The sequence below is a fragment of the Dermacentor silvarum genome, chromosome 8 (genome assembly GCF_013339745.2).
Source record: "Dermacentor silvarum isolate Dsil-2018 chromosome 8, BIME_Dsil_1.4, whole genome shotgun sequence".
NCBI lineage: Eukaryota > Metazoa > Arthropoda > Arachnida > Ixodida > Ixodidae > Dermacentor > Dermacentor silvarum.
Genome location: NC_051161.1, coordinates 165392878 through 165414421, shown reverse-complemented (window position 1 = coordinate 165414421; position 21544 = coordinate 165392878). Strand labels below are relative to the sequence as shown.

At 45.5% G+C, this 21544-nt stretch overlaps 1 protein-coding gene across 1 annotated transcript in view; it reads right to left on the bottom strand.

Moving 5' to 3' along the window:
- LOC119462558 (uncharacterized) overlaps positions 1–17098 on the bottom strand; it is a 181919-nt gene extending 164821 nt beyond the window's left edge. The window contains exons 1-2 of the mRNA XM_049672274.1: positions 16886–17098; positions 9843–10044 (exon numbers count right to left, since the gene is read on the bottom strand). Coding sequence (XP_049528231.1) covers positions 9843–10044; positions 16886–17008 — 325 coding nt within the window. The 5' untranslated portion in view covers positions 17009–17098. The remainder of the gene's footprint in view (positions 1–9842; positions 10045–16885) is intronic.
- Between the last annotated feature and the right edge of the window lie 4446 nt (positions 17099–21544).

The window sequence follows — 21544 nt, the reverse complement described above, 5'->3', positions numbered from 1 at the left end:
TTTCAAGAGCAAAATTCGTCAAGCCAAAAAAACTTTTTTTGAGGGTATGGAAGAGTCCATAAAAAATAACAGCAAATCAATTTGGAAATTTATTCAGAGTAATCGTAAACAAGATATAGGTATACCGCATCTTCTTACGGTGGATGGAACTATTACGGACAATGAACACAAAGCTGTCGTCCTAAATAATTACTTCAAATCAGTGTTTCAGGCAGACTCGCCCGGAGATAATGCCGTTTTGCCAGATGTTCACCAAGTAATGCAACCGATGGGCGCAATTTCGCTCTCTGAAGAAGGAATCTTCCACCTCCTGAGCGCCATAAAGCCCAGCAAAGCAAACGGGCCAGACATGATACCTAACCGCGTTTTGAAGGAATGTGCACGCCCCATGAGTCGCCTTCTCCATCGTCTGTTCACACTTTCACTGAAAATGGGAACAGTTCCAGACGAATGGAAAGTTGCAAACGTTGTACCGGTTCATAAAGAAGGATCTAAAAATAATGTTGAACATTACCGCCCAATTTCTCTGTTATGCGAAGCATCAAAAATATTGGAGCATATTTTGTATAGCAACATAGCTAAACATCTCAGTGAGCACAGCTATTTTTTCCAGAACCAGCATGGATTTCGCCAGGGCTTCTCCTGTGAGACACAATTGGTCGAATTCCATTTCGACCTTGTGTCCGCGATTGATAAAGGATCCGTGGTAGATTGCGTGTTCTTAGACTTCAGAAAAGAGTTCGACCAAGTCAGTCATCGTTGCCTATCCTACAAGCTAGCCCACCTTGGTCTTCCTGAAAATGTGTCTAAATGGCTGGAAAGCTACCTTTCTTCTCGTAGTCAGCTTACCATTGTCAACGGTTCGAAATCATCATCAGTTCCTGTCACGTCTGGCGTACCGCAAGGATCGGTGTTAGGTCCCTTGATGTTCTTAATCTTCATCAATGACATATCAGAAGGAATCACTTCGAAAATACGGTTGTATGCAGATGACTGTGTTGTTTATCGCTCAATTGACACTCCAGCTGATATCAAAATTCTTCAATCTGATCTGAATAAAATTTCTGAATGGTGTAGCACCTGGCGCATGGCTCTAAACACAACGAAATGCAATTACATTCGTTTCTCGAGAAAAAAGGTAGACTCGCCAAGCTCCTATGTTATCAACAATGTCAGTTTACCGCATGTAAAGGAGGCCAAGTACCTTGGTGTATACTTTACGGATACCCTGTCATGGAACGAACACATAATAAAAACCGCAAATAAAGCCAACAGAACCCTTGCATTTTTAGCTCGCGCTTTCCATGCGTGCCCTGAAGGCGTTAAAAAGGTCCTGTACACGTCATACGTTCGTCCTATTCTCGACTACGCGAGTGTACTCTGGGATCCTTATCAACAGAACATGATATATTTGCTGGAGCGCGTACAAAATCGAGCAGCCAGGTACATAGTCGGTGACTATCGCCGCACAAGTAGCGTCACCGCTATGAAGACCAGATTGCAAATGCAGACTTTGAGCGATCGTAGACGGTATCTTAGGCTGAAGTTCTTTCATAATATTTTCCATGGGCGCTCTGGCATAGACAAAACGAACTACATGCTCGCACCACATTTCCTGCACCCACCACCCGATCCGGCTGCGTACACGTGCCTGTACTTGGCAGCAGCGGCGGCTAACTGCAAGCAGCAACTTAGTGCGTCTCTGCCTTTTTGCTGCAGATTGCTTTCGTGGCTGTCTGCACTGCGCACCCACCACCCGATCCGGCTGCGTACACGTGCCTGTACGAGCGTTGATCTGTCCCTTCTGCTGCAAGTGGTGTGCCATCAACAGCAAGCGACTATCTGCAGCCTGGGCCCTGACGTCACGCACCTCAAGCTACAAAAGGAGCTGTTCACCGGTGGAATCTTCACTTGGCGGCAGCGGCGGCTAACTGCAAGCAGCAACTTAGTGCGTCTCTGCCTTTTTGCTGCAGATTGCTTTCGTGGCTGTCTGCACTGCGCACCCACCACCCGATCCGGCTGCGTACACGTGCCTGTACGAGCGTTGATCTGTCCCTTCTGCTGCAAGTGGTGTGCCATCAACAGCAAGCGACTATCTGCAGCCTGGGCCCTGACGTCACGCACCTCAAGCTACAAAAGGAGCTGTTCACCGGTGGAATCTTCACTTGGCGGCAGCGGCGGCTAACTGCAAGCAGCAACTTAGTGCGTCTCTGCCTTTTTGCTGCAGATTGCTTTCGTGGCTGTCTGCACTGCGCACCCACCACCCGATCCGGCTGCGTACACGTGCCTGTACGAGCGTTGATCTGTCCCTTCTGCTGCAAGTGGTGTGCCATCAACAGCAAGCGACTATCTGCAGCCTGGGCCCTGACGTCACGCACCTCAAGCTACAAAAGGAGCTGTTCACCGGTGGAATCTTCACTTGGCGGCAGCGGCGGGTAACTGCAAGCAGCAACTTAGTGCGTCTCTGCCTTTTTGCTGCAGATTGCTTTCGTGGCTGTCTGCACTGCGCACCCACCACCCGATCCGGCTGCGTACACGTGCCTGTACGAGCGTTGATCTGTCCCTTCTGCTGCAAGTGGTGTGCCATCAACAGCAAGCGACTATCTGCAGCCTGGGCCCTGACGTCACGCACCTCAAGCTACAAAAGGAGCTGTTCACCGGTGGAATCTTCACTTGGCGGCAGCGGCGGCTAACTGCAAGCAGCAACTTAGTGCGTCTCTGCCTTTTTGCTGCAGATTGCTTTCGTGGCTGTCTGCACTGCGCACCCACCACCCGATCCGGCTGCGTACACGTGCCTGTACGAGCGTTGATCTGTCCCTTCTGCTGCAAGTGGTGTGCCATCAACAGCAAGCGACTATCTGCAGCCTGGGCCCTGACGTCACGCACCTCAAGCTACAAAAGGAGCTGTTCACCGGTGGAATCTTCACTTGGCGGCAGCGGCGGCTAACTGCAAGCAGCAACTTAGTGCGTCTCTGCCTTTTTGCTGCAGATTGCTTTCGTGGCTGTCTGCACTGCGCACCCACCACCCGATCCGGCTGCGTACACGTGCCTGTACGAGCGTTGATCTGTCCCTTCTGCTGCAAGTGGTGTGCCATCAACAGCAAGCGACTATCTGCAGCCTGGGCCCTGACGTCACGCACCTCAAGCTACAAAAGGAGCTGTTCACCGGTGGAATCTTCACTTGGCGGCAGCGGCGGCTAACTGCAAGCAGCAACTTAGTGCGTCTCTGCCTTTTTGCTGCAGATTGCTTTCGTGGCTGTCTGCACTGCGCACCCACCACCCGATCCGGCTGCGTACACGTGCCTGTACGAGCGTTGATCTGTCCCTTCTGCTGCAAGTGGTGTGCCATCAACAGCAAGCGACTATCTGCAGCCTGGGCCCTGACGTCACGCACCTCAAGCTACAAAAGGAGCTGTTCACCGGTGGAATCTTCACTTGGCGGCAGCGGCGGGTAACTGCAAGCAGCAACTTAGTGCGTCTCTGCCTTTTTGCTGCAGGTTAGTGCCAGAGCGTCTGTACGATATTTCTTTTTCTGCTTTTTGCCGTCGCTGCTGCCAAAGTCTAAAGTTGTTTCTGCTTGTGAACTGGTGTCGAAAATTTGACACCATTGTTTGTGTGTACCTAGTGACATGGCTAAGGAATTGGCAAAGCTCGAAAAGGAGATGAAGGCAGAAATGCTTCGGCTTAAAGATGAATTCCGGCTAGAAATTAAAACATTACGAGAAGGCTTTGAAAGAGAGCTGAGAGCAGAAATCCGTGATTTGAAAAATGAGCATCAAAGCATCACAAAAAGTCTTGATTTTGCACATGAGTCTATAGAAGACTTGCGAAAGAAACTTGAGGCCGAAATGTCTAAAAATGCTGCGTTACAGAAAGAGAATAAAGGTCTGAGGGAAACGTACACATTCGTGGAAACTCGAAATAAAGAACTTGAGGGGCGTGTTGTACAAGTGGAGCAGTATTCCAGGAACTCTAACCTAGAAATAAAGGGCGTGTTGAAAGAAGACGGGGAGAATGTCAGGGACATTGTTTCCAAAATAGGAAACGCTGTTGGTGAGCCGATAAGGGAAACTGATATTGAGTGCTGTCATCGTGTCCCGACTCGTAACACTCAGGAAACAAACATAATTGTTCAATTCAAGTCACGTGCAAAACGTGAAGCGATACTAAAGAAGGCAAGGAAGGCTCGGATTACTAATTCTGATGTTGGTCTAGATAACACAGCATCGATATATGTAAACGAACACCTCTGCCCGGCTCTAAAGAAGTTGCTTGGCATGGCTGTGAAGCGGAAACATGACAACCACTGGAAGTCGGTTTGGACCTTCAATGGAAAAATCTTCGCCAGGAAGTCTGAGACTTCTGATGCCATAAAGATTGTTTGCGAGGACGACCTTGAAAAGATAATTTAAACAGTGTGTGTTTTTTTTTTCCGGCTGACTGTAATGGCTGTAAATTACCTAGAGTTTGTCTCCCCTAATATGATTACCTTTTGCTCTAGGTCCTTAAACTCTGTATTGCATTTTAATGTACGATCTGCTCAAGGGAAACACGACACTATTACACACTTACTAAGTGAATTCTCTTTTAAATTCGACATAGTTATGATGACAGAGACATGGTATAACGAAGGATGTGATACTTTATGTCTTGAAGGATACAAAAATTTCTTTGTAAACCGCACAAATCGGCGTGGAGGTGGTGTCGCTCTTTACACTGATACCTGTAAAAACTTTGAAATTCTACCAGAATACTCGGCAATTACCGATGACTACGAATTTTTATGTGTAAAAAATGGCTCTGAGCTAGCTACTGTGGTGTATCGCCCTCCAAACGGCAACCTAATGTTGTTTATGAATTATTTTGAGGCAATGTTAGAATACGCTCGCTCAAATAATTTTACATTAATTTGTGGAGGTGATTTCAACATAAATGTTCTTGATGACACACCTATTGTACGTGACTTTACTACGAGGCTACTTTCATCAGGCTTTGTTAATATAATCAAAACACCTACTCGAGTAACGGTGTCCACTTCGTCTGCGCTAGACTTGCTAATTACGAACTGCGAAACTGTAATTTGTGACGCTGGTACATTAGCATGGGAAATTAGCGACCATTGTCCAATTTTTATGCGTTACCATGCTCCTGGGAAAACCGGAAAACGTCAGTGCGACGCAGTTACTGTTCAGTGTATCTCCGGTGATGCCTTAGAGGCTTTCAAATCTAATATCTCTTCGCAAGATTGGTCCTGCGTATATGAAAAAAAGAAATGTTAATGACGCTTATTTAGAATTTCTGTCGACATTTACGAACATTTACATGAAGCATTTTCCTTTTAAAACTTTCACACCATCCAGAAAAATAAGAAAACCGTGGGTAACGCCTGCACACAAAAGAGAAATAAATCGCAAAAACAAGCTTTTCCATGCTTTCTTAAAGACAAGGTGTCCTACTGCACTGAAGAAGTTCAAAGACGTTAGAAATAAGCTAAATGCGGAACTACGGCGAGCTAAGGCAACTTATTACGAAAATATTTTTGGTAACATTTCAAACAATGACTCCTCTGCAGCATGGAATGCAGTAAATAAATTTTTAGGGCATGAAAGAAAGAATGCGTCTCCGGAAGAAATTACGCACGAAAACAGAGTGTATACTGGTGATGCTCTCGCAGAATTTTTTAATAAGCACTTCATTGGCATTAACACTCCTGCTACAAATCCCCTACTCGGCGATGACTTGGCCAATATCTGCACTGAAAGTATGTTCCTTCATCCCACAGATGAAGTCGAAGTTTATAGGACTTTCATGTCATTAAAGAATACGAGAGCACTAGACATAGACAACCTCCAAATTAGACCAATCAAAACAATACTTGAATTCATAGTGCCCGTACTTGCATACATATTTAACTTGTCGATAGAACTAGGTGAATTCCCAGATGCAATGAAACGATCCAGAGTGTCTGTTGTATATAAAGGCGGAGACAAAAACGTGCCTAAAAATTACCGACCTATATCTATCATACCTATCTTTGCTAAAGCCTTTGAAAAAATCCTGCATTATCGGCTCAATAACTTTTTTCAGAGGACACAGCTTCTGTCAGAATCACAACATGGTTTTCGTAAGGGACGGTCAACCGAATCAGCATTATTAGAATTGAAAGAACATGTACTAATAAACATTCAAAAGAAACTAATAACTCTAGCCTTATTCATAGATTTCAGCAAGGCATTTGATTCACTTGACCATAAAATTTTAGCACATAAGTTATCAATCTGTGGAATACGAGGTAAGCCTTTATCTTTAATTCGATCTTACCTTACAAACAGAAGCCAGTATGTATGTATCGGCACGCACAAATCATCTTTACTAACAATAACGACAGGCGTACCGCAAGGAAGCGTATTGGGACCGCTTCTGTTTAATGTTTATATAAATAGCATAGTTAACATTGATTTGACAGTAAAGTTCATTATATATGCGGATGATTGCACCGTGCTTCTTTCTGGTCCTGATGCGACCAAACTGGCGGTTGACTGTAACAATATACTTGACAAAATTGTTCGCTGGTCTTCCTCAAACTCACTTAAAATGAATCCTTCAAAAACAAAAGTTATGTTTTTTCGAGCCAGAAACAAGGCTATTAGGCTGGAACACGTCATTAGATTTGGTAATGATGACATTGAAATAGTTGAGGAACACACTATTCTCGGCATTACACTATCTTCAAATCTTTCATGGGATTCACACATTTCAAACCTTTGTAAAAATCTTGCGTCTGTCAGTGGTGCGATGTCACGTTGTCGTGCGCTTCCTTTAAATATTAAAATTAAAATATATTATGCATTGTTTGCTTCTCGAATTAATTATTGTAGTTTGGTCTGGCTAACAACAACTAAAACGAACATACAAAAACTTGTAATATTGCAAAAAAAAGTTATAAGACAGATCGCCAACCTTGAATATTGTGAATCTACTCAGAGCGCTTTTCAAATCTTCAACATAATTCGCATAAAAAACATGTATGACTATCGTGTTCTGGCGTCTTTTTATCATTCAAATAAAATATTTAGACGGTTCTTAGAAACAACGGCGAGCTTAACTGTACACAGACCTGTGTTAAATACACGCAGCACAGACACGTGGTTTCTGCCACGTTTTCGAACAGATTACAAATTTCAAATGCTACAATACAATCTTCCTTTACTGCTGAACAAATACAAAGAAACAAAATACATGTCGAAATCTCAGTTGCGAGCATTTTTTGTAAAAGTGTTGTAATAAATATCTTGTTGTATCAATTTTTTTAAATGAAATACTCATATTTCTACCAGTTTTTTCTTGTGTATTGATGACACACTCTTTATATTTTGATCCTATATTATTTTTATTTGCTGTTTTTTGTTTATCAACATACACGTATGCTTAGATGTCCACTTCATTATTGCTAAGTATCTTGTTTTTGCCGTTTCGTTGTATCTGCCTTGTAACGGCTACCTGGGCCTCTGTCAAGCTGTCTACACAGCTTTTAGCCTAGGTAGCCATCCAGTACTGTCTGGTAAATAAACTGAATGAATGAATGAATGAATGAATGAATTACATTTTGAATCGCCGCGACCATGCCTTTAAAGTTCGGGAGATAACTTCCAGAGGCGATTTGCTGAAGTATTCATTTTTTCGACGAACGGCATCTGAGTGGAACAGGCTTCCTGAAAACGTTGTAAGCATCGCATCTAATTCTCAGTTTTATAAGTGTGTTCAAGCTCTATAGCGCTGCTGTTACCTGATTTTGTACTTGTTTTGTTTTCTGTACTGTACTTCTGTACTTGTTTTGTTTTATACGGGTATCATACCTAGATGCTAGCGATCTATTGCCTTTGTTTACCTGCTTGTAAAGCCTTGTTTCGCTTGTGTGACACTGTGTTTAATGTTTGCATCCACAAATGTATAAATATGTCTATATCCCCCCCGCTGTAATGCTCTTCGAGCGAATGCGGGTTTTTGTAATAAATAAATAAATAAATGTCCTGCAAAGGACCTTAAAGAAGGATTTCCCTTTGGATGCACAGGGAATAAGGTACCTAATGGTTGATAACGAGGATGGTTTTCCATATGATATTACTATGTTAATGGCTCTGCATAGTATTTGGACGTCACGCATGGCGGTTCGCCATGCAGACGTTGATGCTCGCCCTGCAATAAAGTACTTTCGCGAGTCTCTCATTTCATTTCTCGAAATGGAAAAGGTGAAAAAGTGTGTACCCGATTGGGTGCCCCGTATGGAAGGCTTGTTACACATGAAACAGTTCTAAAATTATGAATTTGTCACTACAAGCTTGACTGTTATACCAATGCAATAAAGAAAGAAAAAAAAAAAGCTTCGTGGCGTAGTGGGCTAACGCCGCGCGCTCGGAAGCGAGGGGTCCCTGGTTCGATTCCGCGCTACGGACACAACTTCGGAATTTTTTTTCTCAGACTGGTTACACACTACTACTACGACGACGGGGACGGAACGGGTGCTGCTATAAGGAGCTTCGCCCCTAAAACACGCGTCCACGTGGCACCCACCTACACCAACTACGCACGACCGCACCACTCAGAAAGCCGGCGGCGGCTGTTTTATGCCAACCAGAGGGTCACTGCACGTGCGCCGGTGACGTCACGCTGTGACGTCGCCGGTTCGGTGTGACGTACCCCAGGAGAGGTCTATTGTGGCGCTGCAAAAGATGAAGGACGACAGATGCAACATCGACAGGCGCAGTTCATGAGCGCCTGTCTAGTGCAACTCCCTCCCAGACCTCCCCCTCCCCCACCCCAGCCACCCCCCACCCCCCCAGTCCCCCTTTTCGCGCTAGACCCTGGTCTAGCCCCTGTAACTCTGGGCGAGCGGGAGCATTCCCGGCTTACCCTCACACGCTTTGCCTAGCACCTAGAGCACACGGAGCTCGCTAGAATCCTATTCCACTCAAAGCGACACTGACGGCAATGGCAGAAATTTTTCTGGAGTGCCCCTATAGTTGCAATCAAAACAAAATTGCTTGAGACGTTTATACAGTGTACGTGAACCGGTACACTACTGTATATTGCACGTTGTTTTAGTTCGAAAAAAAAATACCTGCAGGATATAGCACACTTCAGTCTACTAAGGGGTGGATGTTGCTTTCGCGGCAAACTGCAAGGTCTAGGTGGTGAATTGTAAATATTTAATTATTACCTTTACAAATATTCACTTCGACCAGATGTTGCAAGTGCGAAAATTAGGCTGAGCAGTATTGAGTCAGTCATCCTACGACTACCACCGCTTTCGCTTATGGATCAAGGGTTGAATAAATATTGATTAGCGTCACAATTAGAGTTATTACCAAATCCTTGATGCATGCTCTTGGTAAGCCATTAATAGGAAGGCCAATTCATTGCGTAGCCCACTTTAAGACAGCATACCTCGAAAGTAGTGCTAGTATCACGATTTCAGCTGAGTGTAAACATCACGACTTGACTTTCACGAGTGCAATATCTTCCCTAAAGTGAATGATTGAAAAGTTGATCAGTAAATTTCTTAACTAGCCTCCTGGCCATATTTCGCCTTTGTAACGGGCGCCTTTTCTGATAATCAAGCTAATTAACAGTCTGCATTGCGCTATATCGCAGGTGCTATAGCCGAGAGGATGGCGCTAAAAAATAATCTAAAAAGTTGGAACAGCCAGTTACGCGATTTTTTTTTGGTTTTGACAATGGAGGACACATTTTTCAACTCTTCAAATTGCAATAGTCGGGAAATCTGTGAATGGCATTGACGTAGAAACAGAATATCGCCGGTGAACGGCACTTAGAAGCTGTACCTTGGTTGAGGATGGGATTACAGAGGATCACCGAGGCCCCAGTGAATGTGATCGCAAACAGTGCTGTAAGGTTCTCTGCGCTGTTGCCAAGATGAACAGCGACACGGTCTGCAGGCCCAATGCCATGCGCCTGGAAGCCTGCCGCATAGCGCTTCATTCGCAACAAGAACTGCCCTCTCGTCAGGCTTATTTGCTCATCCACCTGCGTGGCAAACACATCGTTCAGGCATTGATGGTGATGAATTGAACTCATGAGAGCAAAAACTAGCATACGATATGCGTTAAAACTGCACTGGACGCTCAGTATTGTTACAGGGCGTTGAATCTACAAACTGGGAGGGTTCACCACCAAGACTACCGACATCCCTTGCCTTCAGGCCAGTTTTGGTCTATTGCCTCAATCCAACATTCTGGTGGCAAACTTCACTTAAAACACACATTTGTGCATTCTAGTGAAAATGGCTTAAAGACCAGCATTGCACTTCATCAGCCTGGGCAGTAGAGGGAAATTACATCGACAGTCTCCGGTCATCCGTTTTGCGGATTTGATACGTGCACGTGCACGTGTAAGGGTCCGCCATTCAGGCATATTCTGTTCTCAATAAAAGAAGCCTACAAGATTTTCTCAGTATTGCCCCGACAGAAAAGAAAACTTCATTCTGGTGTTTTAAGTGCCAAAGCTAGTTCTGATTATGAGGCACGACGTAGTAGAGGGATCCGGATCAATTTTGACCACTTGGGTTTCTTTAACGTGCACTACAACGCAAGCACACGGCCGTTTTTACATTTCGCCTCCATCGAAATGCGGCCGCCGCGGCCGGGATTCAATCCCGAGATTTCGTGCTCAGCAGCGCAACGCTAAGCTGACTGAGGCCCCGCGGCGGGTACAAGAAAACTTACCAAGGGGAGTCTCCTAAAGGCGATCTACAGTCGAGAGTCGGAGGACGATGACGGCTCCCTGGGCGCCATTACTTCATCGGACTTGATCATGCGGCAGCGTGACGACGCTGAAATTCGACCTATAATCGACCACTTAGAAGGCCGTCCAACAACCATACAAAGCCATCTCTGTCGCGTATTGACGTTCTGCCTACGAGACAACGTGCTGTACATGAAAAACGCCCGTTCGAATGACCGAGCCTACCTCCTGGTGGTTCCAAAAGAGGTGCAGGAATATATTTCGAGACATCGAAATATCGTCCTGCAACTCTTTTGGTTGCAGCGGTGCCTAGCCTAGCCTTTTGGTGCCTAGCCTTTTGGTTGCAGCGGTGCCGATGCCTAGCGGTGCGATGCCTAGCAATAAACCGCTAGGCATCGCACCGCAGCGATGGCCTATAGCGGTAGAGCATCTGCCACGTATGCGGGAGGTACCGAGTTCAAATCCCGGTGCCGCCGGGAACCCACCGGTTTTTCCAATGGGTAGAGATGTCCGCTGGCCTGGTGCTCGGCTGTCGTGGGGGTTCACATCTCGAAAGAGGGCCCAATAGAGATTTCAGGACTTGTCTCTGGGCGCCTCTTGTCCAACCACAGACGGCGTTGTGGACGAGCATCCTCCGCGGCTGTGGGAGGCAAGTGCTGCCGCCGGGTACCTACCGGTGAGGTGAAATAGGTACAAGCGGGCTCCCGGCCTGGTGCTCGTCCATTATGGGACCTCAACGCTTGGAAAGGGGTGTTTGACCTCAACTCGAAGGCGCCCCCACCTCAATAGGTGCTTGAGGCGCCCCATGGGAAATGACCGCCATGGTAGCGGCCCAGACATCACTTTTTGAAATTGGTGCACTCTTATCGTTTTGTCTTCGTTCTTGCACAGCAAGCATAGCGGTCTTACGAACCTCTCCCAAACAGCGCACCCCTAGAAAGCCGGACGCCTGGCCGGGGGAGTGCTTGTACCCATCTTATACGACAGGGTGTCTCACAATAAACTAATCCTAAAGATGAAAACAATTGGTATACCTCCCGAAATAATTAACTGGGTTGAATCAACATATTTGACTAACAGAAAACAATATGTAGATGTAGACGAATCATGCTTTGGAAATTTAGATGTTTACTCGGGAGTACCCCAAGGATCTGTGATAGGACCGGTCTTGTTTAACCTCTATATCAACGATATGGCAGACTCTGTCAAATCAACTGTCTCCGTTAAATTGTTTGCCGATGACTGTGTCATTTTTAAAACTATAAATTCTGTTTCTGACCAACATGAGTTGAATGTGAATCTAAAACTACTAGCAGAATGGTGTGCTAAATGGGATATGATTGATGATTTGTGGTGTTTTATGGCGCAAGGGTCAGTTATGGCCAAAGAGCGCCATGCCAGTGTTTGTGAGTGTGCGGTCGAGCAATGAAATGGGATATGGTTATTAATCTTGAAAAAAAAACAGCACAGATGTGCCTTACTAATAAAAAAAACTAACTGGTGTTTTCGTATAACATAAACGGTAACATGATCAAACAAGTAGAAGAATATAAATATTTAGGAATTACCATTACATCCAGGCTTAAATGGACCACGCACATTGATAACATATGCTCTTCAGCTCGCAAAAAATTAGGCTTTCTAAAACACAAATTAAGAAGGTCATCAAACGAACTAAGAAACAAGGCGTACAAAGCCATAGTAAGACCTTCTCTTGAGTATGCAAGTATTGTATGGGATCCTCACACAACAGTAGATATAGAAAAGATAGAAAAAAATTCAAAGATTAGCGGCTCGTTTTATATACAACCGCTATAAACGCCGGGACTCTCCGTCTACTATTTTGCAAGAAGCGAAGCTGGAAGGCTTAAAAGACCGCAGAAGAATTGCTAGAATTAGATTTCTAAGCCGATTGTATTTCTCGAAACTAGGCATTGATCCCCAAGAGTACATAACTACACAATCATTTGAAAAATCCCGTCATAGGCATCAACACTATATTGAACCTATTTTTGCTCACGCGGATGTTTATAAGTATTCATTTTTCCCCAAAACAATAGCAGACTGGAATGGATTGCCGCATGATTCCCTCCTTCTTGCTCCTGATGAATGATATGGATTGTCAGAATGCATTATCTGTGATGTGCTATATTGTTAACGCTGCGCGTTGCTTCTTTTCTTTTTATTACGTTTTTATCCGTGCAATATCTCGTTCAGCTTTCTATAAGTATGCATCGTCCATTCTGGTGTCTCTTTTTCAAGGTCGAATATTTTTGTCTTTTTATATTTTGCCTCTCCTGCCTGGACCATATTCGGTCCGCAGTATGTGATAAACAAAATAAAATAAAAAATAAATAAAAATATTAATCGGTGGGTGTCCGGCGGTGGGGATCGAACCACACGCCTACCGCAGCCGAGCCGGGCGTCTTACTCACTCGGTCATCGAACCAACCCACAAGCCATTCGATCAAGTCGGCTTGGACATTCTTGGGCCTTTTCCTCTATCAACCGACGGCAAAAATAGGTGATTGTAGTGACTGATTATTTAACCCGTGATGCCCAGACAGAGGCAGTCCCACGAGCCACCACTTCTGAGGTATAGCGCAGTTCCTCATGCGTCACATTTGATTGCTTCATGGTGCCCCATCTACTGTAATCACAGAAAGGGGAACGGCGTTCACAGCACAGCTCATGCGGGAAATTTTTCAACTGAGCAAAACCAGGCATCGAAAGACGGCTGCTTACCATCCAACGGACTTGTGTAGCGATTAATCAAGACCACCACAGACATAACCTCTATGTAAACATCGACGTGCAGCACAAAACATGGAATTGTATCCTGCCTTACGTGACCTTTGCGTATAATACCGCCGTACAAGAAACAACGCGCTTCACACCATTTCGCCCCGTTTACGGCCGCGAAGTTCAGACGATGCTGGACGCTATGTTTCTGTGTCAAGACGCCAAGCACTTAACGACTGACGCCGAAGAATTTGCTCATCGCGCTGAGGAAGCTCGCCAGCTCGCGCGGCTAGACATCGGTCAGCAGCAACACGCAGATGCACAGCGTTATAACATCCGCCACAGACAAGTGTGCTACAGCCCAGGCTACCAAGTGTGGGTGTGGACCCCTGTTCGCCGCCGTGGCCTTTGTCAAAAGTTATTGAGCCTGTATTTTGATCCATACAAAGTGCTGCACCGAATTTGTGACGTGAACTGCTAAGTCGTTCCGGACAGTGAGGCGCAAACACGGCGTAGACAACAACCCAGCCCTACATAGTTCACGTCATCTGCATATGTTGCGCGTTTGTGATTTTCCTTTTTTTAATTTATTATTTTTATATTTGCGTTCCAATTTGCAGCTAATTCGGTAACCTCTTTGTTTCTCGGGGCTATGCACGTCACGCTTCACCGCTGCTGTACTTTGGTATTTGATTCCTGTAGCTCTTACTGTGTTTTTTTTTTTTTTTTTTGCGTGAGCATCTGCCTTGACTATGTTTTCGTTTTCTGTTTTTTCTTTTCTTTCCCTTTCTTACGCCACTTCTTGAGGGACACTATTTCCCCCCTTTCCGAGAAAGGTGGGGAATGTCACCTGCTGTAGTGGACACAGACAAGAAAAAGAAGTGCACGTGCTAACCACCCAAAGCAAGATATAGGCAGTTTTCTTTGACTGAGCACAAGAAAAGCGTCTCATTAGCGAAATCTACAGACTTTATACATTTACATTATTCTTGCAACCGACAGTGGTGTCCTAACCGGCAATTCGAAGTATCATTTACAAGGCTACTTTGCCGTATTCCGCTACTTAATGTTTACTTGCACAGGTGTGTTCTGGCGGCATCCCCATTATGCTACTTCGGCAATGAACAGGAATCCACCAGTCACTTTTTATTGTCGTGTAGGCGGTTTTCTAATCACCGAGAAAGATATTTAGAAATTTTACTTTGCAATCTAGGACTTCGTTTATGCAGTTCAGTTATACTCTGAGTTGGAGCCACGGTGTTAGGATACAGCCACAGGTACGTTTGCCCAGCCATTTATAATTTCCCCTGTGACACAAAAAGATTGCCTTATTAATATTTTAAAAATATCCGTGATTGATTTCTTTATCCTTTAATAAAATATAAATTTGGAAAATTCAAAAAGTATAAACGCAACTTCACAATTATAATATTATTAATATTATTATTCAAAATTTACGTCTATCCTTTGCTGTATTTATTATCAAGTTCACAGTACTGTTCCTATCTAGGAAAGGCTGAACAACTTACTAGTTACTACTTTATTTTTTTATTATCGGTTTGGTTCTCATCTTCAATTATACATTTATTTCTATTTTTATTACTTCTTTATTTCATAACTAATTTATTTTAATTTTGAATCATGATAACACGCGGTTCGTGGCATATCCCCGACAGTGGGCTTGTGCCATTGATTGAGACATCATCATCATCATTGTTACGTCACCACCGGTTTCTGCAGGAGCCAGCTGCTCTCAAATAACGTCGTCAGTCTCCTTTCAAGACACGTGGCACTATGTGTTAAATCTTAGAGCCACTAATTAGTCACCGAATGTGCAATTAAGGTTACTGAACCTGGCTGGTGCCAGTGTAGCCTGTTGCGTCCCGAATCGGCCGGGCGCATTCTTTGATTATTTCCTATCGAGGCAGGCCCTTTCATCGGCGTCGCCCAGACGGCGACAGTCCCCGACACCGACGAGACGGGCAAACAAGCGCCGCAACTCGGCAGTGCGCATTCTTTGGGTGCTTCCCCCGATTCCAACCCCTTCATCAGCGGCCGCCTACCTGGCGACGCGGCTCGACACCGGCAGTGACGTTCGGAAAAAGAAGCTCGCTTAGAAGCGACCGACCACAACCGCCACCCTTCGTTAGAAGCGGGGATTAGCGTGAAGGCCATTCTCCCGACCCTGGCAAGATGACTGTTGGAGGGCAAGAAATAAGTCACCAACTTCCGCGGAAGGAGTGTGAACCCCTCTTTCCGGATTGCCTCGCTCTTGCTTCGAAGATGCAACAGTAGAGGCAGAGTTCAGTGAACAATACGACCCCTCTGATTGGCCGCATCAAGGTCACCTGATTCCCTAGTCGGGTCAACTAGGGAAGACGAATGTTTTATAAGGAGACACCTTGAGTGCAGTCCCGTGTCCTGACGTGTTATGATATGTTCTCAGACATGTAGTGAGCTGATACTTCCAAAGTTCTCCCCCATGGAGTGTGCTTCCATATCTGGAGCCACTGTAAATATGTAGAATAAACCTTTTTTTTTCTCTCGCTTTACTCCCGGACGTACTCCTCCCTTTGGCTGAAGGATCAGCGGCCTAAACGCTACCCGAGTCCCAACAAGCCCCAAAGGGTAGCCTTCTCAAATATTTGTCATGGCTTCCATGCAACAATCACTATAATTGAGTGATACTTGTGAGTACTGCAACCACTCGACCGCAACATTAGCTAGGTTGCGTTTGGAAATAATGGGTGCTACAAAGCGTTGCATCTGAGCTCACACGTTTTTTTTGTTTTTGATGATTACTGACATGTGGATGGACCTGCTAATTTGTTTCCAAGCTAACATTTAACATTTATATCGCGTGAATGTTGGAGACTGCCATGTTCAATAAGAAATGACAATCAGAAGAATAGCAGTGCATAGCATTGCTGTTTATTATCGTGTTAATATTAGGGTGTTCAAGTAAAACAACGGCGTTAATTGGTCTGTAAGGTAACCACGTATAGTTAAACCAGCGTTGCTCTAAAGGACATCATATTGGAAACAACAATTACAATTGCTGCTAACGCAGTTTCGTTTTTTCATGTGTGATACGAAACCCGTTGGGTACCCGCCGTGGTTGCTTAGTGACTATGGTGTTGGGCTGCTAAGCACGAGGTCGTGGGATCGAATCCAGGCAACGGCGGCCGCATTTCGATGGGGGCAAAATGCGAAAACACCTGTTTACTTAAATTTAGGTGCACGTTAAAGAACCCCAGGTGGTCGAAATTTTCCGGAGTCCTCCACTACGGCGTGCCTCATAATCAGATCGTGGTTTTGGCACCGAAAACCCTATATTTTTTAAAAAACCCATTGGGACGAAGAAGACATGAAAGGTACTTACGACAGCCAACTTTTCAGGTCGCATGGATAGAAAGTTACTGATTGAAGTGTAGACTGAACATGTTGGAATATCAACTTTGGGATATGGCGAATACACAACTCCGTCCTCTATGCGTGCCTTCATGGTGCGAGCCGTGAGACGTTCTCCTTGAGAGCTGCTTGGATCGCCCGTGCAGAATGGACGCGGCACCGATACTGACTACAATATCACGCGTTGGCTGATAATATATTCTACGGCTGCTTAGGCCACTCGAAAAAAAACGGGCTGCAGAGTAAGTGACGGGCGTGGGACTTTCATGCATGCAGCAGACGTTTGAGATAGGATATGTTGCGGCTCTCTAGTCAACGCAGCTGTGCGCGGTGCGTCTGCACTGGATGGTTCGGCTGTTGACCCAAGATCTTGCCCTTCTTTGCCTTGTAATATCAACGTCTTAAGGCAGAAAGAAGTGAGGCATTGTTATTTTCTAAGCGCAAGAGATCCATACCAGTATGGTGAATTTTCCGACCGCTCGTTACACCCAGGAACAAAATCGTCGGGCCTTGTATAAAGCATAAAAGTACTGTCTACGAATTACGAATGATGTCTAAAAAGCTAAACCTTAACAATAAGCATAGCCGTTCAAAGAAAGTACACACGATGGTAATAACTACATAATTATATTCTGATTAGGCAATATACTAAATATACGGCGTCGTAAATGGACGACTGAAACTTTTTCCAAACTTGGATAACCAAATATCACAAAGCAGCTTTTCGGAATTTCGCTTAGCTCGGTAAGCCACTATTTACGGCGCAAGAGAATGAGATAATAGCGTGTTCAATAGCAACACGCCATAGCTCTTCAATTAGGCTTGGGGTAGTTTTCAGCATGCTTGACAGCGGCAGATGTCAAATTCATAAAAAAATTCGACGACACCTAAGGACGTCTTATGAGTTGCGAATGCAAACGCATTATTGTTCAATTGAACGCCGCAGAGCGGTCCTTACAGTTATGAACTCCTCGCTGGCAAGCGAGCGCGTTGACACGCTGGCCCAACGCCTCCTCGATAGCACAAGGGCGGTGCAATTCGATCCGTGACGTCATACTACCTTGCCCGTATGCAATTGAATCTGATGGGGACGCTCCCGAGGAAGCAGCGATGATTTTGACGTCACTGCTTTCTTCACGCCAGGCTTGGCAATGGAAGTTAGAGGCCAAGTAGCGTGACATCATAAAGCAGAGTGCGCAGGCCTGCTATCTACGAGGCGCTGGTTTAGTCCAGTGGGTAAGATACTCGGCTTCTGAGCGTGCAGTCGTAGGTCTGAAACTCACTACCGCCAACGTATTACCTGTCGGGCTTATTCTTTTTGTTTAGTACATTAATTTCTTTGCAGCGATTACCGAAGCGCAGTTAGAACGCAGACGAGAACTTGCGCGGACAAGGAGCGCGCAGATAACACAGGCATCCGAGAGCGAGGGTGACGTGGCATCGTGGCGATGCCCTCTCACCTAACGCAACACCTGGCGCGCTAGCGCGGTAGCAGGTGTCCCCTTTTACAAGCTCCGCTCCGTCGAGGCTAGTACGTGACGTCTCGTCGCAGCCAATGAGAATTGACGTACCGTGTTTCGCTTGTCCAGACGACAGGCGCCGGCTTTTTCACTCAATGAGCCATTTGATCTTCTGGCATCAATAATTACTAATGGCAGCCATGCGATAATTATAAACTAATATTAGGACGGCATGCGAATTCTTATGTGGAGGAAACAGATCATAAAGGAGGCAACCGACCGAATGAGATCTTTGAATAGCAACTGCTCAGGCTCATTCTGCAGTTCCTTTCGCTTGCTTCGGACGGTGGATTTCTTCAGCCGCGGAAGCATACGTTGATGAAATTGGAGAATGCGGTAACTAGAAGAAGCTAGACTTACTTCACTTGAAGAACGCGCATAGCCCTCACAAGGTCGCTGTTCGCCGAATGCGTACTAGTGTTGGAAAGCAGTTTTTATTTCTTAACAGACCTTACGTGGCCGCCAAGAGAACACTGTGCGACACTACGTGGTTATTACTTTAGCGCTGCGTTCGACCCTACGTAAAAATTTCTCGATAACTAGATGACTTCAAATAATGAGAAACATCAACAATAACTAGTAATGAAAATAAACGAATGGAATGGCAATACATTTTAGGCAGTAAGCATTCTCGACAGCCGGATCATCAACCATGTTCCATCTCTTCAGAGCGGGCTGGCAGCCGTTCAACTAGGACAGCTAAACTACTGTTTTTACGCACTTCAGAAATCCTAGTACACCGAAATAATCTACCGCACACACAGAAAAGCTTAAGGAAACTGAAAAAAAATACGTTTCAGTACGCATAATCGGTCCGTCAGCGCTTCAGCACGTGTCGATCTGGGTTCTTCGCCGTAGAAGAGTGCTGCTGCTGACGTAAGGAAGTGGGGCTGCTATAGAAATAGCGCCAGGTGCTGCTCGCACCTTTTATAAATCGAGATCGTAAGACTTTTTACGTCAGTTCAGAGTGGGCTGGCAGCCATTCAACCATGACTGCTAAACTGATGTATTTACGCACTGCAAGAAGTTTGGTACATCAAGAAAACCTACCACACAGGACTAAAGGAACCGGAAGAAATCGGTCCATCGGCGCTTCAGCACGCGTCGACCTGGGCTCTTCGCCGGGGGACAGTACTGATGCTGAGGTCAGGAAGTTGCGCTGCTATCGCAAGAGCGCTCGGTGGTACTCGCATCGTCTATAAATCCCGTTCCTCGACAATTTTTCGTCACGCCCGCGTTCGCTAGCAGTCATTCAACTACGACAGATAAAGCATTGTATTTAGGCACTACATGAAGCCTGGTACATCGACACAATTTACCGCACACACCGGAGGACTAAAGTGTCCGCAAGAAATAACTTTATCGCGCAGAACTAGCGTCTCAACGGGTCGACCTGTGCTCTTCGTTGAGAGACAGCGCTACTACTGATGTCGGGAAGTGGCGCTGCTATCACCAGAGTGATGAATGCTGCTCGCATAGTCTCTAAGTGCCGATCGTTAGCAACTTTGTTTACTCCCGCGTAAGATAGAAGCCGTTCAACTACGATATCTATAGCATTGTCCTTATGCACCGCAAGAATCTTAGTACATCGGCACAACTTACACAACGGATCACCGGAGGACTAATGCAACCTCCCGTAACCGATTTATCGTGCAAAATCGTTGCGACAGTGCTGCTCCTGACGTCAGCAAGTTGCGCTGCTATCGCAAGAGCGCTGGGTGGGGCTCGGATCGTCTACAAATGCAGATTGCGGTAATATTCCTTCAATCTAGAATGGACTGGTAGCCAGTCAACTTCGACTGCTAAAGCGCAGTTCTAGAGCGCAGCTCTTGGGTTTCTGCGGCTAGCGTCGGCGTCCTCGGCGTTACCGAGCGAATGGACACAGCGAAGGATGAAAGAGCGAACGCGGAGCGCAGCGGGGGATGAAAGACGGCGATAGCAAGAGAGCGCGATGGCGAAAGCGCAGGAGGAGGATATGGCGAAAGCGTGAGAACAGAAGCGCAAGACGAGCACTGCAGTGACGACGGCTCCTGAGTAGCGCACGCCGTCTCTTCACTGATGACGCCAACGATAAGGCATGCGGCGAGCGCGCACACTAATATCATATATGAAAACATCGCGCTGCATGAGCAGTGTAAGTCTGTGGCGGCTGCTTTGAATTGCGCCCACGCGTCACCCACGGGCTGCCTCTCGCGATCTCCCGATTAGCGAGGCAGCCGCGCCACACTTCGGCCCGTTTGTAACGTGCCGTACGAGGCAGATTGTCAGCGCCAGCCAATATATCGTAAATTCAAAACACGTATACATCCGTGCTCAAATTTCGCATTAAGGAGTACCGTAATCGTAGGCGTTTTTTTTCCCGCTATATCGTATTCTAACGAGGAAGTAGTAATTACTTGAGATTTATTTGGGTATCGATAACTGTATATACCTACTTGTTTCATTCCACTTTTGTGACCAAATTACCATGCCAACGGGCTTAACAAGCACATTTGCGACAATAAACGGCCGCGCTTCAAAATAGGTATACCTGTATGCGCTGGAGTGTGCGACAGACATCTCAGTTATAAATCATCTATCTTTCGCTGTTATAATTAACAGTTCGAGAGCACCAAGAAACCAAAGGACAATAGTGTAACAAGAATACGCTACGGTTTGCTGTGAAGAAACATTCAGTCAATCAGAGCAGATGAAATACAACATAACAAATAACCATAGCCGCCCGCTCTTACCAATGTTCGATACATCCATCCATGACCATTGATCTTCTATCAATTGAAAGGGACAAGCCACTAGTATCATACATGGAGACAAAATAAATGTAATGGGCATTACCTAGGTCAGTACAAAACAGCGCTCAATAAATATCGCAGCGATGAGGCCACGAAAAAAGGAGTACTCGTCACACCTTGAACAGAGAGCTCACAATTCCTGAAAAGTGCTTGCGCAATTTTCCTAGAAGTGGTAGGTATAAAGCGTTCTCATACTATTCTTCTACAGAAAACAGATGTTAGTGCTGTTGAGGATTTCAACTCCTACATCTATAACGGGGTCTCTTTATCTAATAATTGATCCGGCCGGCATCACTACATGAGCCTACCCCATACCAT